This window comes from Cydia pomonella, chromosome 3 (genome assembly GCF_033807575.1).
Source record: "Cydia pomonella isolate Wapato2018A chromosome 3, ilCydPomo1, whole genome shotgun sequence".
Lineage (NCBI taxonomy): Eukaryota > Metazoa > Arthropoda > Insecta > Lepidoptera > Tortricidae > Cydia > Cydia pomonella.
Genome location: NC_084705.1, coordinates 1,781,827 through 1,808,083, shown reverse-complemented (window position 1 = coordinate 1,808,083; position 26,257 = coordinate 1,781,827). Strand labels below are relative to the sequence as shown.

Below are 26,257 nucleotides of genomic sequence, written 5' to 3'. Positions count from 1 at the left end.
CGCTTCACAATAAACATGTATGTCTAAATATTTCATAATGGAATATTGAATTATTATTACTACGTACGTAATAATTTATAACTCAATGTAATGGAAAGATATAGTGGCATTTTCAAACTTTGTTTTATCAAAGTCTTTGCAGAGTTAGCTTGGACAGACAGATATTGGCTACAACTGATTTAATTGTCAGTTACATGTTTTACTTAAAAAGACAAAGAATCGAAGTCCGAAAAAGTGGCCCGCACGCGGCTGGATTACGTACTCTAGGAAATATTGCCATCACGTTGAGTTGGCTTAGGCAATATTTCCGGGAACATGATCCTGGTGGATATTGATATGATAATTTTAATATACTTATGACCTTATACAGTGTAAGTTGGTATTCACTTAGATATTAAGGCGTACATGCAAATATTATTGGTATAAGTAAGTATTTAGGTTTAGTGTCTGATCGTAAACTATAAAAATTATGTTGATTTACAATGCTTTTAACCTAAATAGATTTAAATTTTAGTTTGTTTTTAATGTTAAATCGCATTTAATTATTTGTACCTAGTTTTAAAGTATTATGTTTTTTCAAAGGTTATAAATATTTTTATATTTAAATTTTAAGTTTATTTTACGTTTAGGATACTCGTAAAACACTATATTCTCTTAGTAGTAGGTGGTAAAAACAGGAAAACAAAGTACTAATATATGTTCGTATACTTATTTATTGACTGATTTTCTTAATATGCTAGGACAAAACACAACCTTATAAATAAAATATTGTACAAAACATTTTTTGCCAAATTTAGCAAACATAGATATATCAAGATAAAAAGAAATGCTCAAACTTAGAAAACTTAAGTATAATTTACTTAAAATATATCGTTTAATGCTGACATAGGTAACTTACTGGGTTGCCGATATGAAATATCTTAGGTTTTCTGTTGTCATATTATTTTATGGCACTTTGCATTTATATCGTTGCCATTTTATTTTTCATTATCACTTACAAACAAACTGAATTTATATCTATTTTATAGATAATTAAAATCAAACAAAATATAGACCGAGTGCAACCTAAACGAGTTAAGCCGCTAGCATTAGTTAACTTTTACCGCATTTCAAATAATGGTATTTATTGAGCAATTCAAATGATAATTTTCTTTAAAAAAAAAATGCCTGTCTTTGTACAGCTTTATGAATGACTCCTAAGATCAAAGTAGTGGTGATTTCCAATTGCCGATTTGAATTACTCAATCTGTAAACTGATTTAACACAAACAATCCAGCATTAAATATACTTACTTTAAAATAATAAATATAGTAATGTCACAGCCAATATGATAACTAATTTACAACTTAACAATTATTCATAAATTATTTTAACAACTCGGCATAAATAAAATTTGGATTATTTTTATCACTAGACATCAGTCGCAACATTTATTAGATGTTGAGATATAGATTGCATCTAAATTATTGATTAGACAAATAATGCAGCTTAAATTTTAATCTGCTATAATGTAATGTCATGGACGTCATGGTACATGCGTACATCACGTGCAAAATAAATTTACAACATGGATATAATAAAAAAAACCGACCAAGTGCGAGTGGGGTTCGCACAGGAAGGGTTCCGTACCATTATCTATAAAAAACGGTCACCCATCCAAGTACTGAACCCGCCCGACGTTGCTTAACTGCGGTGATTGGATGAGAACCTCGAGATTGGAAAGAAATATTTATTTTATTCTGTTTTTAGTATTTGTTGTTGTAGCGGCAACAGAAATACATAATGTGTAGACATTTCGACTGGCTAACTATCACGGTTCGACGGACGGACGGACAGCGGAGTCTCAGTAATAGGGTCCCGTTTGACCCTTTGAGTACGGAACCCTAAAAATATCTTATATGTAAAAATAAACGATATTTCGGAAAGAAGTAATTCAAAATGAAGCTATATGAGCTAGGTTTTTTGCACGCTAAATTATAATATTACTCATACATTTTATCGTTATTTTACTCTAAGCTTAACTTGAAACTTGGCATTATTTGTGTTAGTTGCTAATTTTAAATATCATCACCCGGGGTAGATTGGGATGGCTGAAGGGAATAGGCACAAAATCTGATTCATAGTTCCATTCACCCCAGTCGTCCCTATTCACCCCGATTGACGGTACTTTAACAATTGAAGCAACAGTCCTCAATGTTCACTAGCTTTTGTATAACTGGGTATTGTCAATTCAACAGGCATGTTGTAGTACACTTAAAGGGAGTTAGGGGGCCAAAGAGGCCATTTATTTTATAAGTATAGGCTTAGGCCATAGTTTTAGTTTTTTGGAACATATGGACCCTATGTAACAGTGTTGTCTGAAATAAATGTTTTTTTTTAAATTAATGTGTAAATATTAACAATGCATCTATTGTTATATTTTATATACATTTTCATTCAGACTAAGTAATCTGAATAGGTATTATGTATGTTAAGACTTCCTTCTATCTTAAATTGCCTGTCGCGCCTATAAAACAGTGAGTTACAACTTAACCACTTATATCATGATTGTTTTATGACCGGATCTGACAATATTGATTGTTATTAATTGTCATAAATTATTTTTATTGAGCTCTTATATGACTTCAGATAATTATGCAAATTATCAATCTTTATTACTTTTCGTATAAGACTTTGGTATAATATTTTGGATTAGTTGAAGATTAGTAGAATGATATTAAATTTTTACTTATATTCTTTTGGCGTATTACAAACAATAGTATGTTAGTAGATAAAAACAGATGTATTGTGAATATTGGATGTTTATCTAACACATATATAAATATTCCAAGTTCATCACTATCTTCATTAAGACACAACAATGCAATGATAATAGGTAGGTACCGCACCTATGTACGTATGTCATTATCATTACAATTACCCAGGGAGTTCAAATACTGTATAAGTTTTCATATAGGTATATATATCTGTTCGTTCAAACTAAATCTCTTTATATTTACAGCCACAGATTTTCCACAAACATCAAATAAACAGACATAGTCTACCTAATGCCTAGTCACACGAACTTATTTTACACTGGAATCAAATTGAACACTCTCTTCTATAAATTATAACACTGACCAGAATAACGATGGTCAATGAAGAAGGGAATAAGGAAGTAAAATAATACCTAGGAAGCTATTAAAATATGAAGGGAAAAGACCTTGAAAACATTAAATCAGCCAAGCTTACTGCACTCCTTAATGCTAAATCCAAAAAGTCTCCTCTTCATATTCGTAATAATACAGACGCCTTTGGTCAGCGTGGTCGCCATGATGGATTTGGCGCACATGATGAGGGAGAAAAGAAAACCAATGAAGGTTGGAGAGGCGATGGAAGCGCAGGAGGCCATGGAGCGGTAGACGATGCGGTTGGTGGGGTGCAGGCCGCGGTAGTTGAATGTGTTCCCGCCGATGTCAATCTTGCTGAACAGTTTGTACTGGAAAGAGAGCAAGAAGTTAGTCTCGATGATACTATACATCGTTTTAATCAAGCTTTTGCACATATTTGTATAATGAGGCCTTATGGTGACGTTTGAATGTTAACTGCAGCTGCATTACCGACTGTTGCGGCGTCTTTGTTGCCGCCGCTACTTCCTTGATACTATAGGTGACGGAATAAATCGCGGCAGTAATGTAGCGGCAAACGTCACTAATTTTATCAAGGAAATTGAGAGATACAGCGGCGGCCATAGGTGGCAACTGCAGTTGACGTCCAAACGGCACCTTTAATTTACATGATAATGTTTTTGAAATATTTTGACGGGATTTGAGTCATCTTGGTATCTAAATCATAGCATGCATTTTCCCAGTTTGAGAATGCGGAGAAAGAGAGAGGGGAGGAGATAATATCTGTAATTATAATTGATTACAAAGTAGCTGATATTTTGCTATAAATAATACCTAAATACTGATTAATTACTAAGATACAAGGGACTAAAAAACTGGTTTTAAAGATAATAAATGATAATAAAAAGTGACTTTATTTTCGTATTTCTGGTTATCAAATTACCAAGCTTTATCAATATGTCGGTACCTATTTAGTTGTTACAATATTATATGCATAGGTATAGATATTGTGCTTAAGGGCATTTCATACGCGCTAAGCTTGGCCGAGCGTAAAGGTTGTAGTATAAATAAGTAACATTGTACATAAGTATTAATAATTGAAAGCGTGATCAACGTGATAATATAATACAAGCGTAGGTTAATGCGTATGGTAATTAACAGAGCATGAATAAATATTACTCGACGGAAACAATCAGAAATTACACATCGGAATATATGGTTTTATAGATTGTTGAGGATTAGATTTATTAGATGTAATTTACGGGCAAGTTATTCTAGTTTTGGTGATTACACTGAAATCAATGTTTGTATGTATGTATGTATATACTTTATTGTACATAGAAACAAAAACAGGAAAAACACAGTTACAGAGTAAATTAAATACAACAAAGGCGAACTTATCCCTTCCAGTTAACCTTTGAGGAAATGAGTAAAACAGAAGTAACGGTGAATGAATGACAAACACAAACAAAAGTGTAAAATCACTGAAATACACTGAAACACGCATTGATACAAATATACATAGATAGAAAAATAACCATAAAAAATATATAAAAAATATATTAATAAACCTTGCTTAAAACTACAAAACAAAACAGTTTAACAGTTAATAATATTGAAAAAAAAAACATTACTTCAGATTTTAAAAGTAGAGAAAATATTGCCAGCAATATTTACGTAGCACAACAATATGTATAATACAATAATATTTTGACACATCTACTATTCAGCTGTGAAAATCAAATTTTTGTTCTAACTGACAGGCCGATACCGTCCGGCGGACTGTTAATCAGTGGGCTCCTCTAGAAATAGCGCTCGTAGGTACCTGATTATCAGAGATCACAAGTGGCTTGTCCATTACAATCCAGGTGACGGCTTCCTGGCACTGGGGCGTGGTCAGCGAGCCGTGGTACGTATAGAACGACTGCGGCTCCGGGCTCAGAAGGCGGCTACAAATTATACAAATGTTTAATTAGGAGAATGAATTGCTTTGGCAATATTTCCGCGTGGTATAGTGTTCGGTAATATTTAAGAAAATAAATGTTTACAAAAGTAATTCAAAAGTACCTAATAATTAATAGTCAAAGTTAGAGGGAGGGTCAAAATATCTAGACTAAATATTGTCAAAGCACTGAAAAACTAAATTAGTATGGTATTAAAAGTTTAATAAGGTGTAATTATTTGCACATATTTATCCGAGTTTACAGCAGCATTGACTGAACATAAAAAGGTTTTGGATGTTTTTAAAAACAAAGCCCTTTGCCGTCACTAATGGGTGAAACAATGGCGAAACGAAAGGCCGATCGAAGAGTAATTTGAGAAAGATAGGATGTTTTAGACACGGCCTATTCATCTTGTACTTGAGAGGGATTTTCTAAACCTTGAGGTAAATAACACTGCGGTCTGCAACAATAGGAAAGGTACTTACGACAAATCGATGATTTCAGCCATGGTTTGGTTGTCAGGATCCATACGGTAGGTCAGTTCAGGTAGAGAAGGGACAATTTGAGCAAGAGCGTGTTCCGCTGCTGCCCCGCTTTTCAACTGAAAATAATCTCATTTTAATATTTTTACTCTGCTAAAAACGAAGTGTACAATCAGCATCAAAAGTAGCGGATGAAACAAAGCGCCAAAAGTATCTGATATTCCGGATAACTTTTCCAAATATAGATAAATTTCTAAAAATCGCGCTCAAAAGTATATCTTTTACAGTCTTAGTTGTTCTATATTAAAGACTTCACTTTTTGTTAAGCTTTTACAGAATGGTAGATACATATGAAACGTTATTTGATCCGCTACTTTTGATGCTGACTGTACCTACATACCTTCGACTAAAATGATGACCTTGTTAATCTTCTAAGTAACCATGCACGCCAAGAATGATAATAACCTTATAGATATAATAATGGATATTTTGTCGCCATATAATATGAGTATGACACCTAATATCAAGGATTATTGCGTTAAACTTTTTTGATATTTAGTTACTTACCACGCAAAGCACCCCTATAACAGTAATTCCATCAGGGCGCGCCAGAGCCTCCTCTACGTTTAGCCCAGTCTTGACATGTACCATGTGGATCTCCAAAGGATACCTATAAAGATTATCAGAAGTTTTGTTAAAAGGCCTTTCCATTTCATTTGGCAGAGGAATCCTCATTGGGGTTACAGTCAAATTATTACTTTGGGCTCGTGGTCATCGGCGTAAGGAATGTGAAAGGTCTATTTATTTAATTGGCTGGCAACTGATGTCTCACCGTAAGAAGTAAACTTTGAGCTTAAATTGAGCTTAATGTCAACATGCCTTCGAGATAAGCTTATAGCAGTAGCGCCTCAATACCTTGGATGACAAACGCCAACAACGCAAAGAAAGACCGAAGCCCTCCTATGCGTATACATACAATGCATGTGGCGAACTCTATTGTGACGCCTGCAAAAGGGTCTTTAACACCAAGTTCGGCCTGGCCAGCCACATTAGAGCCCATAACAGACAAAATACATAATTTGCGGGGGTCCCCGGCATCGAAATCGATGAGGACTATATCCCTGACAAATTTCCTCGGTCTCTTTCAAGCAACAGTTACGTAAGGCAATTACTGATCTCACTTCACTTTCCATCAAGTATGACTAAGTTCAATCATTAGTCAGTTTATTAAAAAAAATATATTACCTTAGTCCATTTTTAATAACCTCAAAAGTAGTGGTATTTAATTTTTTCTTCGGAAATGCTAGTCTATGGTATCTAATATTGTGGCGCAATAAAATGTAAACTGCACTATAATTCAGTGCATAGTTACTTAGATTTAATTTTGGAGGAAAACAGCTACCACTACTTTTGAGGTAAAAACATTTCTAATCTGAAAAAATAATAACCGATTTGCAAAACCAAAGTGATTCCATAAGTGTTCCGTGAACAAAGTTTTGTACGGAACACTAAAAAGGGGTTGATTACTTACTTGAATCCGTCGATAGCGTGTTCAGATAGCCAATGAAGATGAAACTGGAGGAAGGTATAGTTCCCTCTTAGGGGACCACCAGACAATACAGGGGCCGGTGTTCCGGGAACTGAAGACCACTTTACTACGGATAAAAATAATAAATATTATAGGTAATTGTTAAAACACGACTTGATGAAACCTCGTAGTAAGGTCATAAGGTTTGGCTATATCGTGGGCACATCCATAAGATCTATATACTTATTCCAGAGGTCATCAAATGGTGGACCACAGCCCGGATCCGGACCGCCAGCCCTTTTGTGCTGTACATTACATGTGCTTATTTAATAAACTCAAGTAAAAACAGACCGTAATGTTAATTTTATTTTAAAAACCCCCGAAGAAACTTATTCGTGACCCTTGATCTATATTTTTGATATTTCTGAGAATTATAGCCAGCTGATTGACATGACATCACTATTTATAACCCTATGAACCACGAAATATGTAAAGTTTTTCAGAGACATTAAAAGAGTACATCTATAGCGTTTGTAACTGATATTCTGTCGAGGAATGCTCTTTCATCTCCAGCTATCTTTAACATCTAGTAAATTATTATTAACTCACAGGTATGTCCATTGTTGAGTGCCGTGGTCGTGACCTGCTGATAGCCCCGGAAGACCAAAGGGCCCTGGATGTGAGCTTGGTGGCGGTCTACCACCGCGTCCCGGGTCGATATGTCGATAGGGGACTGCTGAGTACCAGAGCTGCATACTCCGGGCCATTGATACTCGCCTGTCAAAAGAAATTGTTATGAACCTTTCATATGCGTGTGTTGGGCTAAAATTATGGGTTTAACCTCCGATTATGCTTAGGTATAAAGCAAAAAAAAACCTTCTAAAAAAATTATTAACGATTCGGTCAAAATCCCTATCATACACAGATAAGAAGTTAATAATTAAGTATAAGTATGTAGCCACTTTGTGAATGTATTCCATCTGTAACGTGTCCATGCAATTTTGCAGATAAGTGTACAAAAATATTCATTTTCTGCAATCTTCAAAAAGGGGACGACTATTTTACTGTTAGTAATTTATTTAATTATTTTTATTTATTTTATGGCTGGTTCCAAAACAATTAAAAATATTTTTTTTCACCCATTTTACAAGAAAAGACATATTTTTGTTTTTGACAAATTGACTAAAAAATCACCGTCAAAATTAACTTAATTTGTTATTTTAAAGCATGATATTTTTCAAATTAATTTCATGTCCTATTTAATAATCAATAAATATTTTACAAAATTTAACATGTACTAGAAATTTAACAATATTCATTTCATAAGTTAATTCATCATGACGATTAACAAATCACTCAACATTTGGCTATGAATTGTGTGTTCTCTTAAGGCCAGTCCAGACGGGATCATGAAATTGATCAATTAGATCCGAAAAGAAATTCGCGTCAATCTCATCTAGCGTGGACGATATATATAAAAATTGATGATTAAACTGTATACGTGTGGACCACACGTACACAGTTTAATCATCAATTTTTATTTCATGGTGAATACGAGGGTTCGAAATAAAAAGAATCCCCCAAATGTGCATACTAATTGGTATTTTCGATGCAAATTGGTATTCTTGCGTGCGCACCTCAATGTAATCAGCCATAATCTTACAATCGAATAAAGTGGAATCGGCGAGCCAATTTAATTTTTGCGTCCACACCTCTTGATTTGATCAGACAATTCAATCAGATTGGCGCATAATTGTTCCCGCCTGGATGGGCCTTTATGATTAAACCTGTGTGACTAGATCCAATTTTCCAATCAGCTGCTAATCTAGGTTATCCGTCTAGTTTGAAAGAGACCTAGATCTGCTGATATATTCTGGGTATTTTAGCGCTTTTGTTAAATTATTCATCTGGGAAATATTGCCGAAAACATCTATCTTTAACTATAAGAAAAACGAATAGTTATTGTTATATTTTTAAATTATTTATATATTATTTTTTTAAATGTTTTATATTTTAATTAATTTACTCTTATTAATCTTTGCTGACATTAATTATTTTTAATATCTTCTTAATTTTATAATTTGAATTGTTTTGTCTTTTAACCAATTTTACCATTATTTCTAGTCGAAAATGATAGCTGTTATGAATTGTGATCAATTAAAATTATAAAGCTCATCCGGTTTTTGTAAAAGTGCATGGCGACTTTATCAATGAATTCATTCATAATTTCTCCAGGCAATTATGCAGCGCACTGTACCTACCTCGTTTTTGCATGTTAGGTTTTTTTTTTATAAGTCTTAACATTATTTTATTTTTATTATGTTACTGTTCTGTCATTCTGTCATTTGTACTTAATATTTTATGTGCAATAAGGTATAAATAAATAACACACATACATATGGGCTGTAAATGCCTGAAATAAATGATTATTTAATTTAATTTATATTTTAAATTAATTTAAACATTATTACCTTCATAACTCCATTCAGCTTCATAACTTAGACCTGAAACAAAACAAACAAGATAAATATAAATATTTTAAATAAATACTTCAATATTATGGGATCTTATCCTTACTACTCGATCCTAACACAAATCGACCCAGGTCCATAGTAACCTCATTAAAGTTTGTGTTGGGTACAAGACGAAGGTATGTGTAGTGTATTTTTGATACGACCACAAAAAAAAAAAAAAAAATTGAATCAAAGGGTAGTTAGTTCAGTCTTTATAAACACCTTTACCGGGATTTGGACTATTAATTGGAGGAGAGTTAATTTCCTAATTTATTACTATATATTATGAAAACTTGACTAATGTATTCGGCAAACTGTCAATAACTGTGTTTTCTTCCGAGTGTTTAAATAGTAGATTTAAAATATCTTTATATTTAGTTTGAACTTGTGCAATGTATAAACTCTTAAATGTTTAAAATTTTAATCTATGTATTTAATTGAACAATTATGATCTCATTGGCCTCACACGTTAAATTGTGCGAGTCTATGATACAGATGGACAAGTTAATGTTTCAATCAAAACCAAAATGGCGTATGTCTTTGTGTAAAGGATGTTGATAAGACTTTATTATTCGATAGGTATACAATGTGCTGGTCCTATTATGTCGCCGATCCGATACATCACCTCAAAGGGAACCATATCAAGGCTGGACAAGTGGACATTGTCATTCAAGTTGATAATGGGAACTTTTATGATTTGTACTACGAGTAACATACCGGGTGGTCAATGGAGAATTGAAGCTTATATCTTTGTCAAATTCAAAGACGTCACGTTAATAAAATAGTCTGAAATTCGGTTTAACCTAGCAACGTTGTCCCGGCATTGTGCTCCGGCTCATGGGAGCCTGGGGTCCGCTTGGCAACTAATCACAAAAATTGGCGTAGACACTAGTTTTTACGAAAGCGACTGCCATCTGACCTTTTAACATACTCGTAAAGGGTGAATTAGGCCTTATTGGGATTAGTCCGGTTTCCTCACGATGTCTCCCTTCACCGAAAAGTAACTGGTAAATATCAAATGATATTTCGTACAAAGTTCTCCGAAAAAATCATTGGTACGAGCCGGGGTTTGACCCGCGACCTCCGGATTGCAAGTCGCGCGCTCATACCGCTAGGCTTCAAGCACATTTTTTCGGTTTAACCTAGCGTTATGCCAAAGAAAATTTTTCATAAATCGCAAAGTTCCCATGAAATGTTATCGGATTTTTTTTCTGCACGATAATGCCAGTCTTCCTACATTTCGCTTCAATTTCTATGACAATTGAAATGCGTGACGTAAATAAATGAAATAGTCGACAAAAATTAAGAAAAATGAGTAATCCTCTGTGGTAATCCTTAATCTAAACGAGAACTTTCTAAGTGGAAACTGCATGAGAATTTTATCATGAATATTTCTAGAAACCTTCGGAAATGGGGAATATAACGCAAAATTCTTCGAAGGGGGCGCCACTAGCACAAATAGTAAACATACCTCCTAGTCATATTTATTCGTATCAAATAATCTGTGAGAACTTCTTAAAAAACTGTTTACAGCATACTTGACCGAAGCGAAGGTCTCCGATTAAATTGGGCAAACTGCTTTCGTATGCCCGGATGTTATCCTCTACAGGTCACAATTCTCAACCGTTAAATTTGAAAAAAAAAATTGTGAACAGATTTAGTAGTAGATATAATTTTCTGTCGTTCTGTTTTTTGGAAAAATGGTAGAAAATAGCATAAAAGACTTAAGTGTCATTAGAGTTTATAGCGCAGACCATTGTGAGTACGCTGTGATGATTCAACGAAGTAAGTATTTTTTGTTTTCACGCTTATGAATCTTATTGCGAGGTCTACAGCTCACAGAGCCATTACTATAAGTATATAAGTTACTTTATGGTTTACAGTATGTGCTAGTGCTGCACTCTGGCGGCACAATATTGCAGTATCAATACTCCCTATTTTAAGAATGTTATACAACTTGCACATTGCAGTTTAACCCAGGTATCGGAACCGGTTTTTTGCAAAAACATCGAAATAACCATATATTTCGGTTTATTTTATACTCAAAATGTAGGACTCAGTTGTGTTTTTACATAACGACTTCGTATTATTAGATTGCCCGATTAGGAATGAAATAATTAACAAAGAACGAAAAAATACCGTTTTCGTTCCCATACAAAAAATACCGGTTTCCGATCCCTGGTTTAACCCACTTTTTTTAATACTACGTCGGTGGCAAACAAGCATATGACAAGCCTGATGGTAAGCAGTCGCCGTGGCCTATAGACGTCTGCAACAATGCGCATTGCCGACCCTAACACCCCGCACCCTCGTTGAGCTGTGGGAACCTTACTCACCGGCAGGAAAACAACACTATGAATAGGGTCTAGTGTTATTTGATTGCGGTTTTCTGTAAGGTGAAGGTACTTCCCCAGTTGATGGGCACTGCTCCAGATCTGGAATGACATCCGTTGTGCTGTGACCTACCATACAAAGCGGGATGACATTCAAAGTGCCCATACCTCTCTTTTGGACGTAGTTTAAGGACATAACCGGGTCCAGACTTCAGGTGGGTAGGTAGTAGGTACTTCATTTGTATTCTATTGAGAACTTAAGGAAACAACATACTTTTGGTAATCATATCTTGGATTATAATTTTAATAGGAAAGGCTTAATGCAACCGTTATCTGAGCACGTGTGTGATCATATAATTTATGGCATATCATAATTATTATTTCATAAACTATCTCAACTTTATAATTAATGCCGATCAATAATTATTACTGACTAAGTAAGATGGTATCGGTAATAGTGATTTATCAAGTAAAGATTGATTATCTGGAAATAGGACATTGCCGAAAGATTTTTATCAAATTAGTGGGCTTCTTAAAATAAACATCGTAGTTTTACAATGTTTAGATATTCTATTAAGTAAAGGCATTATGTGTATTGAGAAAGAAAGAAAGAGTGCTAACTCCATAACTCAGTTTTCTTACCAAAACGCGAGTTATATCGTAGTCGACATCTAGCGTCAAGTAGTGGATTTATCAGTACTACTACATGACACCAGATGTCACTAGTGTTGTGAGTGACCACAAATGTATTGCCAAAACAATTTACAACTAATATCACAAGCAGAAGGAGTTGAAAATAGAGGTCCGGTTAATCCGGTTATAATACTAGCTGAAAATTGTTGAGAATTAGAGTTTTCGTTCGTCACGACATCTATTTGCAAACAAGCAGTACTTATAAATTCCGCTACTTGACGCTAGATGTCGACTACGAAACATTACTTTACTTATATTTCTCGATGGTATTACTACTGTGCACTCTGTGCTCCGCAGCAATAGCTGCTGATGCAACTAGGCTAAATGGTGGCGTTTCGTTCGCTACGGAGCGTTAACGATTAGCATCTTGTCTATGCACTCAGATGGGATAATTTGCGCCCAATCTGATTTTTAATTTATCTGATCTAATCAGGTGGTATGGACGCAAAAATGAAATTGGTTCGCCGATCGCACTTGATTCGATTTTAAGATTTTCACCGATCGGATAGAAATGCTGACGCAAGAATGCCAATTTTCGACGTTTTAGTTTACAAAGGTTTGCTAAGTATTATGAATAAGGGGGTAAGACGAGAGGGCAACTACGTAGCATACATTTACTTAATTTTATATTTAGGTACCTACCTGTATTTTTAATGAGAGATGCACAGACATCATCAGATACAATAGGTCTAAATATCGGCGTGACCAAACATTTTGTTCAAAATGAAATAAACTTGATCATTTAATATCTGGGAGACCGAGCTTTACTCGGAAAACATGAAAAAACTCAAAAATGCGCGTATTCCCAGAGATAAGGTCCATTTTCGCCCCCGAAAACCCCCATATAACAAATTTAATCAAAATCTGTAAAGCCGTTTCTGAGATCCCCGAAATATATATATTTATATATGTACAAGAATAAGAAGCGCTGGTGGCCTAGCGGTAAGAGCGTGCGACTTGCAATCCGGAGGTCGCGGGTTCAAACCCCGGCTCGTACCAATGAGTTTTTCGGAACTTATGTACGAAATATCATTTGATATTTACCAGTCGCTTTTCGGTGAAGGAAAACATCGTGAGGAAACCGGACTAATCCCAACAAGGCCTAGTTTTACCCTCTGGGTTGGAAGGTCAGATGGCAGTCGTTTTCGTAAAAACTAGTGCCTACGCCAACTCTTGGGATTAGTTGTCAAAGCGGACCCCAGGCTCCCTTGAGCCATGGCAATATGCCGAGACAACGCTAGTAAGAAAAATATATGTACAAGAATTGCTCGTTTAAAGGTATCATCAATTTAAAGGTATAATGTATATAAAAAACCAATAAGACGGTATTTAATGCCCAGGATCTAATGTTATCCTTTCGGTAATCGATTAACTGTGGTCTGTGATATGACCAGTAGCTGTATTGGTGACAGATTGTGAACCATTGAATCGCGGCCCTGCCCTACGCGTAGGGTGTGGTACCGGGTACCGGTCACTTGACTATAATTACATTCATGCTTGCAACCATACATTGATAGTAAACTAAATAGGGCAAAATTTAATATCATCACCGTTTAGTGTTAATGTTAAGCCCATTTAAAATATTGTTTTGGTTTTTATATTGGTATTTCTGATATTTCTATTATTGATGGTTAAAAAATCCGGCCTCAGCCACTGGAGGGCTTGGTTACATGTCTTATATGAGAGCTATTATTGTTTTTAATTTAAAATATGGCAATATTTCCCGATGTTAAAAACCTTTTGGCAATATTTCCTGTAAAAACAAAAATACGAATGGTATGCGAGCGATTTAGTATAGTTTTTAAAACCCGCGAAATTAAAAACTTTTATGTTATAAGTAAGAAATGAACATTTATAAACGTAAAGCTATCTTTTTAATATACGGTACAAAACCATTAACATAGTAACTTAGAATGTATTCATTAATTAGACATACCTGTATATATTTGTTTCCGCTTTATTTTGGTTCAATAATTTATTACAGTTGGCAAAAGCTGTAGTAAAAAAATGAACGATCAAATAAAACTGGTCGAAAAATGCAGACGCATAAGGACTCCTTATACGGATCTCTTCCTGCTAACCTTTCAGAAAGCGAAGACGATGTTGTGCGAGCAATTAAGATATTTTATATTCGTTTATATTTAGTTAATTGGAAGATCATAGCACAGTTGTTGATACAAAAGGAAAAAAATAATTAAAGCATAAATTGACAGCGCGAGCGTAAAGTGACGTCCTTTTCAGTTTGAGCAAAAAAGTACTCTTATTTATATCATTTTTTTTCTTATCCGACTGTCTCTTTTGCAGATCTCATTTCTTAACCGCTTTTCGTAATTTTTTTGAGCTAGGTGGAATTTATTTGTCAAGTCAGGATTTTTTTTTATAATGATGGAGATATTGGATTTGCACTTATACATTTCTATAATTTTCAAACACATGTTTGAGCGAGACAAAGCATGTTTGATTGAGCGCGTATTACAGCGACATCCGACTTGCATATCGGAGCAACGTGCGAACCGCATCCAGTGTGAGTTATCACACGTACGTATTGCTTTGCATCTTATTTATGTACGTTTTCTTAAATTATGACTTTATTTCAACGGTCATACGTGGTAAATATTATTGACTGGTCCAACTTTAATATTGAAACTGATTCTGGGATCTATGTTAAAGTTGGTTATAAGTAATCGACGGAGACCGACGAATTATCAATAATGGAAATTAAACTTCTACTTAAAATAGAGTTTCAGTAATCAACTTCCTAGTGTTGTTCCGGCATCTTGCCATGCTTCACAAAAAAGCCTGAGGTCCGCTTGGTAACCTTATCCCAAAAAAAAATGTTTTTACGGAAGACTGCTATCGGACCTTGCATTTCAACTCTGATGGGAGATTATACTCGATGCGTCTTTTTATTGAATAATGCTATAAAAAATAATAACTATTACTTATGAAACAAAAAGAATTTAAATAATTATATATGCTATTTATATATAATTGTTACATATTAGCAACAAACTTTTTCCCAAAAGTGTTTTTTCAATAAAATATAATATATATATTATACGACATTATTACACAAATTGACTAAGTCCCATAATAAGCTCAATAAGGCTTGTGTTGAGGGTACTTAGACAACGATATATATCATTTATAAATACTTAAATCATAGAAAACACCCATGACTTAGGAACAAATATCCATGCTTATCACAGGAATAAATGCCCTTGCCAGGCAACGGCAACCCGGGACCATCAGCTTCGTAGGCAGGAACACTACCCACTAGGGCAAACCGGACGTCATACATAAAAGACACATCAAAATCGCATCTAAAGCTAAAAAAACGAAGTATAGGCTCTGGAATGAACAACATTTCGATATATATATGTTAAGTACATGTGGTGTACTTACTTAATACCTACTTATGTTAAGCGTTACATATACTTATTGTAGTATTATGTACATAGCACCTAAACATAATATTTTAACATAAAGGAGTCATTTTTGTGATGTGTTATTTATGTACAGAAGATAATAAAATTGAATGTAGGTTATAGTTTACACCGTCGAGTTTTTGACCGCCTCAAGGTAAAACTGTACAAGTAAATAAAGAAATATTCCGAAACAAGATGTCTCCTTAATATTTAACTTCCGATAACGTCTTGATTGCGCAAATTTACGATTTGTGTAAATTTAATCGCTTTTTAGCGATGTAGATTGGTTTTTAAGGTAAACAAAATTTAACAATGGTTTACTTTTTGATATAGTTATAAATTTTTGTGGGTTTTGTAAAGTATTTGTTAATTATATTGTATTATGTCATTTGTATCTTGTAAATGTGCCTAGAAGTTTCTGTAGTTAAAGGCAATTAATTTTCTTCGCATTTAGGTCCAAGTAATTGAGTAGGGTGAAGAGTACTTGAGTTATACAGTGATTATTTTATGCCTGACCATACCTTGAGGAGTCAATGTGAACAATATTCCAATCCCGAAAACCCCGAAAATTACCATCGCATACATTTCGGCAAATAATATATTATTTCTCAGATCATAGATTTTTGTTTTAGGGGTGGGCCCCACAGCAAATGTTGTTCAGTATGACCTACATATTGTGGTCAAATATAACAACATCTTTCTGTAGGTTTTTAAAAGCTATTGCTATAGCCAAAGCTGGAATGTATGGAACAAAATAAAAGGTTTATTTGTGAATCTTTTTAATACTTTATAATTTATAGAATTTTAATAAAAAAAAATTTGTACAATCAGCTGCAGAGAAAAGGGTATCCCTGCATAGGAGTTTGTATGCAAAAGTGTTAAGCTAATAGTATTACTGACTGTACATTCCAACAATAGATATTACATTGACAAATCAACTAGAAATTGTATGTTTTTGCTTGCAAGCGTTTTCAAACGTTTGATGAATACATTATTTATGTATGCTAGGGCATTACACAGGGTAGGTGCATAATATATGTTACAATTGTTACACAGGAAACAGTGTTTTATAATATGTAGTGACTTATAAGTATAGTATAGGTAGTAACCCTTTTTATATTATTAGAAAGTTGTAAGTTTTATTCACACATACTTAATCACTAACTCTTAGAAGATAGAGGCGTATTTGACAGTTCATTTGAAAAATATTTTGTAACTTGGTACCTATAAGTATAGAATTATTAACGATGGATTTCGCCAAACCTCAACCTCGAAAATTAAATCTATAAATGTTTAATTACAAATATTGGTTTGAAAGCTAATGGGACTTTGGATTATGCGATTTTAATACAGGAAAAGATATTACAATAAAAGGTAGATATATCTTTTTTACAGTGTAACTGATATATATACTTAGGTAAATATTTCAAACATATATTAAACTGTATTAATTAGACTATTTAGTAGAGATCTTATTTTGATTTTTTTTTCAAAAAATTTGATATCATTATATTAATCAAACAATTTAAATTCCTCTGTTTGTAATGGTCTATTTGAAAGTGCTTGTTGCTAGTCCTCTTGTATAAATGTTGTTTTGACGTATTAATTAACATTAAATTTCCTATGTCAATTGTAAAAAAAGTTGTGTAGCAATTTACTATAAGTGTACAAATTAGGAAAAATTAAATATATATATATATAGTAAGATACCAAAAAAATCTTACCTATACAGCAAATAATAACAATAAACGCCTTCATTTTCAGACACACGTAATTCAAATTAAGAACTTTCTTAATTTGAATTTATAAATTCACATGCACACATGCACACCGGCCTACGACAACTGAGCTGTGACACTTTGTTGTCAACTTTTTATACATTTTGCGTATTTTTTTGTTTTTATTTTTTTATCGCGAACCGGCGGCGCGCGCCGTGCGACTCGCGCTCTGACGTTGTAGGCCCGGCGCGGAACAGCGGCGGGCGGAGCGGACACTGTGCTCCACACACAGCAAGATTACAATGCAAAACTGATCCACAAATCGGGTACGATAAAAATTTTGCGTAACCAACATAACTTTTTTTGGGCCTTAGATGCCTGAAAGTAATTGATATTTTAAGTAGTAGTAAGTAATTTAATAACAGACATTGTAAAACTCATTCATCTATATCTAAACCTCATTGCGCAGTAAAGTACCTTCACGTTAAAACTATTCTTTACTACGGTTGTTATACGCGAAAATGCAATTGCGAGCCGATCCGGGAATATTGCCTGGCTCGGAAATATTGCCGAGTACATACAATACACACCATCTCTTTCAATTTCCTACTCCTAACAAAAAAAAAACCATAACAAAGCAACTTGTTTGAAAAACTTTAACCGAACTACGGTTATTAAAAAAAAATCGAGGTTGAACACACGCACACGACTAACAATACCTCATACATACCTAGACTGTTAATATCACACACCTCGTAGTCGGGTAAAAAAAACGACGTATAACGCGTGAGTGTCGCGGATCACTCGGTTGAAACGAAGTTAAGAAAGTTTCGTGACGGCAACTCGTGACGGAAAACTCTTACACTTTTTTCGCCTAGCCCCCCAAAGCCCCCATCCACCAAGCCCGTACTGTGCGATATGGAACTTCGTTCCACCATCCTCATCCTCAGTATCATTCTCAATCATTAGAACGAAATTAAGAAAGGGTCGTGACAGGTTTTCGTGACGGAAAAATCTTATACTTATTTTCGCCCATCCGCCAAGACCGTTTCCTGTATCGTCCGATAACTCGTTCGACACTTCGTTCCAAAATCAGAATCAGTTTCTCGAACTGCAGGTCTGTGTGTCCGTGCGTCGTGCACAGGTCACCAATTTACTAATAAAATTCATACTCAGGAAGTTAGGGTACAGCGGCCGATTTCTGGCTCTGACTTATTATAAATAAAATAGGACAACAGTACCTAAATAAATAATGAAAGTAAGTTTGAGAACTGCTAATTTTTTACCGGTACCCAGGGTTCGGGACTTTTTTTAAGTTTTGATGAAAGCTCGTAACTTCTAACATAATCGAAAAACTCTTTCTAATTCTAATAGTAGGACTGGTAGGAGTTAAAATATAGGTTCCTAGCCAAGATGCCAATCGTTTGCACTTACGACAACGAAACGCTGTCTACCTATAGATATACAGAATTAAACTTATAACATCTTTAAAGATTAGTAATATTTTATAGATTTATTTAGGTAAAAACATAATAATAAAGGGATACACATTTTGCGCGTCAAACACATGAAAAACGAGAAGGAAGAGGAGTTAAAAAACCAAAGACAAAGAGTAAACGCAAATAGGATTGTTGCCAATGTAAATATAAATTATATGAACTTTATCGCTCTAACTAATATGTACGAGTAAGAGTGATAGAGAGACAGAAAGCGTTTCTTTGTCTAGGGCAAACGATTGGCATCTTGGCTAAGCTCCCTAGGGCTCGTTTCTTTTCGTTCCTGGAACATATTTAGGCAGATCTCTGAGGATTAGGATACCCTATTAATACCTACATAGTTTTTTCGTAAAAATGGCTTGGTCGATTGCCTGTACCTATAAATAACAATCTTCACTCTCAGCATATGTACCTATGTGTATCTGCAAAAAAATGTTGTATTGACAGGTACTTATAGTAGATTTTACCCTACCAGAAAGGACGTGATTCCTGCCGGTAACGAATATGTTTTTTTTATAGAATGATTGTTGGGTCAACGATCACCCTCGACTTGCTCCACAAAAGTGACTTTACCTGACGTTATGTGACCCAAAAATATTTTTCTGAAAAAATAAATAGTACATTGTGCAACGAAGGGTATAAGTGAAATTTTGCAAACGATGTCTTTAGTTGCACGACAGCCGTAGGCTGGAGTTTGCAATATACTTGCGAAGAAAAAACTAAATTTGAAGCGAAATAATTCTTAAATACGGTGACCATGGAAGGTAGTGGTAAGGAATGTAATCACCATAGGCAGAACTGATGTAAAAGTATCCAGTTGTCAGCTATAAATAATAGTTCCAAATCTCTCCAGAGCAGCGCTACAGTAGCTAAGAACCTAGGCGTTATTGATGGAGTGAAGTGCGCTGTCTATGATTTGTTTTTTTTTTCAAGTATTCTAGGTATTGTAGCGCCACCTATTTAAGGTTTTTTTGGCGATTTTTGTTGGTATATGGAGATTCCTTACCTCCATCTTCCATAACGGTGACATTTCAAACATTCGTCCGCCATATTGTCATTCTTTGACAGTTTAGGCATCGAAGGCACAGACCTATCCGACATACAGCCACGATTGAAATTTCTGTAAAAATATTTTAAACGGCTATTAAGTTAATCAAACCAATTATTTTTTTACAAAAACAATAAAAATATATAATAAACGTCAGTATTTTAGAAGAAAAACTCATTCTTACCTACTTGGTTCATATAAATTAGTGACGCAATTATCGGGACATTAATCTCGGGAGTTACAGCTTTTTTTCACAATTCATTAACTCCCTTGGCAACAATACATGCCTTTGTCCTTCAGTATACCTGCATGAAATAAGACATTTTTCGAGCTAGTGCGATTAAAAATGAAAAAGCCTCATTGTTTAACTAGTTGGTAGACGGCAGCAGTGATGGTGCGATCCGACCCATTTTGTCCTGCAGATTCTTTTTAATTTTTTTCTAAAAAAGGACGCTAAGTACGAAGAATTCCGTACGTAAACCCGCCTGGGGGCCTACCGCAAAAACCGAGATTCGCAAATTGTGGGGATCTTTCTCTTTTACACTCACTAACACATAATTAGAGTGACACCGAAAAATGCCCGCAATTGACGAACTTAGATTTTCACGGTAACAGCCCTGTTCCTATAGCACACGCGCGATACTGCTATCCCGCCAATGATGCCAGCCAGCGGTCAATGCCACGGTGCGTGCGGGACAGCAATATAATTACGCGCGTGCGATAGAGATGGAAACAGGCGGGTCAATGTACGAAATTCTTTGTGTTTTATGTCGGGCAATTACAAAACCGGACAAGTGCGAGTCGGACTCGCCCACCGAGGGTTCCGTACTCTTTAGTATTTGTTGTTATAGCGGCAACAGAAATACATCATCTGTGAAAATTTCAACTGTCCAGCTATCACGGTTCATGAGATACAGCCTCGTGACAGACGGACGGACGGACAGCGGAGTCTTAGTAATAGGGTCCCGTTTTACCCTTCGAGTACGGAACCCTAATATTTATTTTATTCTGTTTTTAGTATTTGTAGTTATTGTAGTGGCGACAGAAATACATAATCTGTAGAAATTTCAACTGGCTAAACAGCTGGTGACAGACGGACGGACGGACGGATGGACGGATGGACGGAAGGACGGACGGACGAACGGACGGACGGACAGCGCAGTCTCAGTAATAGGGTCCCGTTTGACACTTTGGGTACGGAACCCTAAAAATTGAATAATTTGAATTTGAATTAACTCAGGTATTTCTGGTTATGGCGTCCGCCGCGAATGCAGATGTTGGTTGGATCCTAGTGATGGGCGCTGGAGGGCTTGCTCAGTTTTTTTAATATAAGAGACAATTTGAACTGTGATATTAAAAAGTTTAGGCCGACGTTACGCAATAAAATAAACATAAAACAAGTATACTTATGACTTATGAGAATACTGGCCTTCAAATATACAAAATGCATAATTCATAACTTACAATAGATACTGATAAAGTGAATGTGACTGATAACATTTTGTTTATTTATAAAATTATCGTTTTGATTTACACCGCTCGAATAATTTAAGATTTTGTGTGCGTTAGCGTTAATAGCGTTTTTTCCAGATAGTTACTAAATACTTAATACTAAAAACATAATAAAGCTTGTTTAGTTACATAATAAACAAGCTTTAGATATGTATGTCAAAATGTTATTTTCTGGCTGAAAGTTAAAGTTCAAATTTCCGTAATTACAGCTGTCTCGATAAGAGTCAGAGGCTCAAGACGACACATTAAAGCTTTCGAGTGCGAAGATGGAAAGAATTATATACTGAAAGTCCCTCAAGACCCTTCTCTTCTACTACCTCTTCTTATCACTACTGAGGGCAGCAGTTTTTTTTATATGCTCTTTACCTGCTGAAGCGCTGGTGGCCTAGCGGTAAGAGCGTGCGACTTGCAATCCGGAGGTCGCGGGTTTAAACCCCGACTCGTACCAAAGAGTTTTTCGGAACTTATGTACGAAATATCGTTTGATATTTACCAGTCGCTTTTCGGTGAAGGAAAACATCGTGAGGAAACCGGACTAATCCCAACAAGGCCTAGTTTATCCTCTGGGTTGGAAGGTCTGATGGCAGTCGCTTTCGTAAAAACTAGTGCCTACGCCAAATCTTGGGATTAGTTGTCAAGCGGACCCCAGGCTCCCATGAGCCGTGGCAAATGCCGGGACAACGCGAGGAAGAAGAAGCTCTTTACTGTCTCCATCTTCATGTATATTGTATATTGTATCTTACGTTATTTAGTAATAAATACATATCATTTTTAAATAATATTAGTAGGGGGGCGAATCAACTTTTACGAGGCCAATTTCCATGTTCCCGATGAAAAAAAATATTTTTTTTAAAAACCGAATATTTTTTTCGAGATTTTTTAGGTTAATTACATTATTAGAATTATATATATTTATTCACGATATTAAAATTAGCAATTTGATCAGATTTTAGTAAAATATATGAAGTTTTTGGAAAAAATAAAATTTTTGGGCCAAGCTGTTATCGCTGACTGTGCTTTTCTTACCGCAGGCAACTAATAATCATCGATACAATCCTATAAACGCCAAACACAAATAGGTTGCGTTGTTTCATCACAGAGTTCCTATGGCCACCTCCTATCTCTATCATCAGATCAGCTGGATGGTGTCATAACCTTGCATCGTTTTCCAGTTGATTTTCTGAGCAACTTAAAAGTGATGTACTCGTAGGTTTTTTTTTATTGGAAATCTAGCATGGACATGCTTACCTAAAAGATCATGTATTACTCAGGTATTAGCTGTTGTATTCATAAATGTTGCTATGTATTTTTCATTATCATTTCGCATGTAGGTATATCTCTCAGTTGCTTTAACGTTAGTTGGAAGAGATCCCTTAAGGGGATAAGTTCGCCTTTGTACACATTCACTACACTACACTACACTAAACTACAGGTCTTCTCTCCGTGTTATGTACTTGTTTTGTGCAATAAAGTGTTTACTACTACAACTACTTTCGTGTGATGAGCATGGATATTTGTTCCTGAGTCATGGGTGTTTTCTATGTATTTAGGTATTTATAAATATTTATATATTATATATATCGTTGTCTAAGTACCCTCAACACAAGCCTTATTGAGCTTACTGTGGGACATAGTCAATTTGTGTAATAATGTCCTATAATATTTATTTATTTATTTATAACTACTGCTATCACTATATGGTGTTACTGTAAATGTGGTATGTCTTTGAGGTTCTGAGGGGCTTGACGTCTACTAGCAGTTTTTTTTTTAATGTTGGATTTTTTTAAATATGTTTATTCATTCTAAAGATCCAGATTTAAGAAGATTCGATGGCAGGACAGAGATGAGGGGATTTATGTTAATGTAATCCCATCGCACACTCGCCGAAATATATCCTGTAAAATAGAATACCGATAAACAAGCTTCTTTTCTACGGTATTCAAGGCTGCAGTCTAGCTTCTATCAATCCCGTATCTCCTATAAGCTTTCTAGCGCGTTAATCAATATACATACATACACAAACACATATGATCACGCTTATTTTCCGGAGGGGCAGGCAGAGACCAAGGATTTGCACTTGCTTAATCCTGACACGGATACTTTTTTCGCTTCGTTACTTTCATAACATTTTTCATACACGTTCGCCGGTCAATACCAATAGAGGCAATAGAATCAAGAGAATCTGGCAGGATGTTAAAAGTGTTAAAACCCGATTAAAAATTAAACAAAGTGGTGTCTAGACAATATAGGATTGATAATGATCTCGATAAGCACAATAATAGCCTTTTGAAAAAAGCTTAAATTGACGATAGATATCTAGCAGGCATATAATAGACACGTTATCGACGTGATAACATGTAATGTTTTGAAGAGATGTGTCCCGCCGAGTTTCTTGCCGGTCCAAATAGGGATACCCTCCTCCAATTGAGGGGGGATTTAAATCTTCTCGGGTCAGAGGTGTAGGGTTAGAGTCGGTGTAGCTTTATTTGACGTTCATAAGCGCATTGTAATATGCCTACTTGAATAATAAACTTTATCCCCTTATAGCCAGTACGTCTTTTTCTTGAAGAGCTTTGTTGAAAAGTGACGTTTTCCCTATACGCCTACGCCTGCTGCGCGTCAAGATGTTACTTACTACTTACGTGAAATTTTCCTTAAAATACAATAATATACCTCGACGGTGGCAAATAAGCATACGGCATGCCTGATGGTAAGCAGTCACCGCAGCCTATGGATACCTGCAACGGCGAGCGGTGCTGTGATAGAAAGTGGCCGTTGGCATCATGTCAAGCAATTCCTCAGAGCGAAGCCCATTATACAAGCGGTAGAACACACACAAGGAGGCAGTCTCTCCTTAGACTTAAAGGTTCAATACCGCTTATCTGCGTGCGTTTACGTGCTATAGGCATAACAGAAAACAAGTTTAGACACTGTAACTGTATTGAGTTGTTTTGGATCTCTATTTTCTCGGCACCAAAGCACCAAAGTAGAATTTTCGAAGCTTCGTAATTTTGTGATTAACTAAATTAAAGTAGCTTAATTAACTACGCGTCCATATTATGTAACGGCTTAGCAAAAAAAAGATATGTCTCTATATGAAGAAAGATTACACCGTAACCCGTAACCAACACTATTAAATGCGAACTCTAGAGATTTACCTCTATTCGAAATAGTTCTCTAGAATGTCTAGATACTTTTGGCGCGTTGTTTCATCCGCTACTACTGATGCTAAATTCTTTTGATTTATCGTATGGCATATCATATGGAAACTTAGTTTCGCCTTTCCCAGGTACGCGACTGCTTCTTTTGACAGGATCTTAAAATCGTTTAAATAGCCTATGTATCTAGTGAGGGGGCACTCTAGAATTATGTGGTTGATGGTCTGGTCTGAGTGCCCACAGTTACAGGCAGGAGAGGAGCTCCAGCACCATTTGTACCAGTGGTGGCCGCAGTTGGCAACTCCTATTCTTAGACGAGAAGAGCAGACCACACAGGCGGGGTTTCTTGAAGCCTGCTGGAGGTACTCGCAGAGCTAGAGCAGAGAAGGGGTTGCTCAATGTAACAGCGTAAAGAAAATTCTCACAATTTAATTTAAAACGTCACATAGTTCTAATAATAGACAAATCATATTAATTAATTCTATCAATACATATCAGCAAATATCTATGATAATTCTCTTTGATACAGTCTGCCTCGTGTGAATGATGGTAACACAACCAACTTATCTATACCATTGGTGAACTCACAATCCCGATACTAACCACATGCTGTTAGCGCCATGGACAACTACAAAAGTAAGTTGGTCGGCGTAAGTGGATTTAAATGGATAGAAGCTAGTAAAATGTGAACTCTAATTGGTACTTAACCTGATGTATTTTGCGCCTTCACTGAAAGGCATTATGTCATTATAGGCGTTCTAAAAGCAACCTTATTGTAAAGCGTGTAAGTTGAAAATGGAAGGAAAGTTGTAAAGTAAATCTGTTTAGAGGTTGAATAGAGATTCGTAGTGCGGTTGATTAGGATGGTGTTAGGTGACAGATGACATTGTTTTTGCTAAATTATGTATCTGACAGCGGAAGAATGGTCAAATATAAGATTTTTGATGATATAATATTAATATTGAATAATGTTAATGTAGATTTTGTTTGATGTCATTTCCTCGCGCTGAATTGTGTTTCATTAAAGTGGGTGAATCAACTTTTTTTGTTTTGTTATCCTGTCCCGTTGTCCAAGGGACAACAGTGGCACAGTTTGTTTGAAGAGACGTTGTATGCCGTCCTATTAACATGCTTAGTAGGGGGCCCATTATGGACATTGGTTATAACGACCACAAAAACGCAAGTTTAATTCATTTAAGTACCATAAAATCAGTATTTCAATGAACTTTTGTCCCCTGGACAACTAATCGTAACCATGGCAACGAGTGACGCTAAAAAGTTGATTCTCCCAAGTAGCA

At 35.4% G+C, this 26,257-nt stretch overlaps 1 protein-coding gene across 1 annotated transcript; it reads right to left on the bottom strand.

The window, feature by feature from the left end:
- Positions 1 to 695: 695 nt before the first annotated feature.
- On the bottom strand, positions 696 to 17,991 carry LOC133515746 (putative carbonic anhydrase 5). Its single transcript, XM_061848323.1, has 8 exons — positions 17,752 to 17,991; positions 9,532 to 9,564; positions 7,670 to 7,837; positions 7,064 to 7,187; positions 6,100 to 6,202; positions 5,536 to 5,651; positions 4,933 to 5,056; positions 696 to 3,478 (listed from the first exon to the last, which is right to left on the bottom strand). Exons 1-8 carry the CDS (start codon positions 17,783 to 17,785, stop codon positions 3,218 to 3,220), a joined length of 963 nt encoding a protein of 320 aa, XP_061704307.1. The 5' UTR covers positions 17,786 to 17,991; the 3' UTR covers positions 696 to 3,217.
- Between the last annotated feature and the right edge of the window lie 8,266 nt (positions 17,992 to 26,257).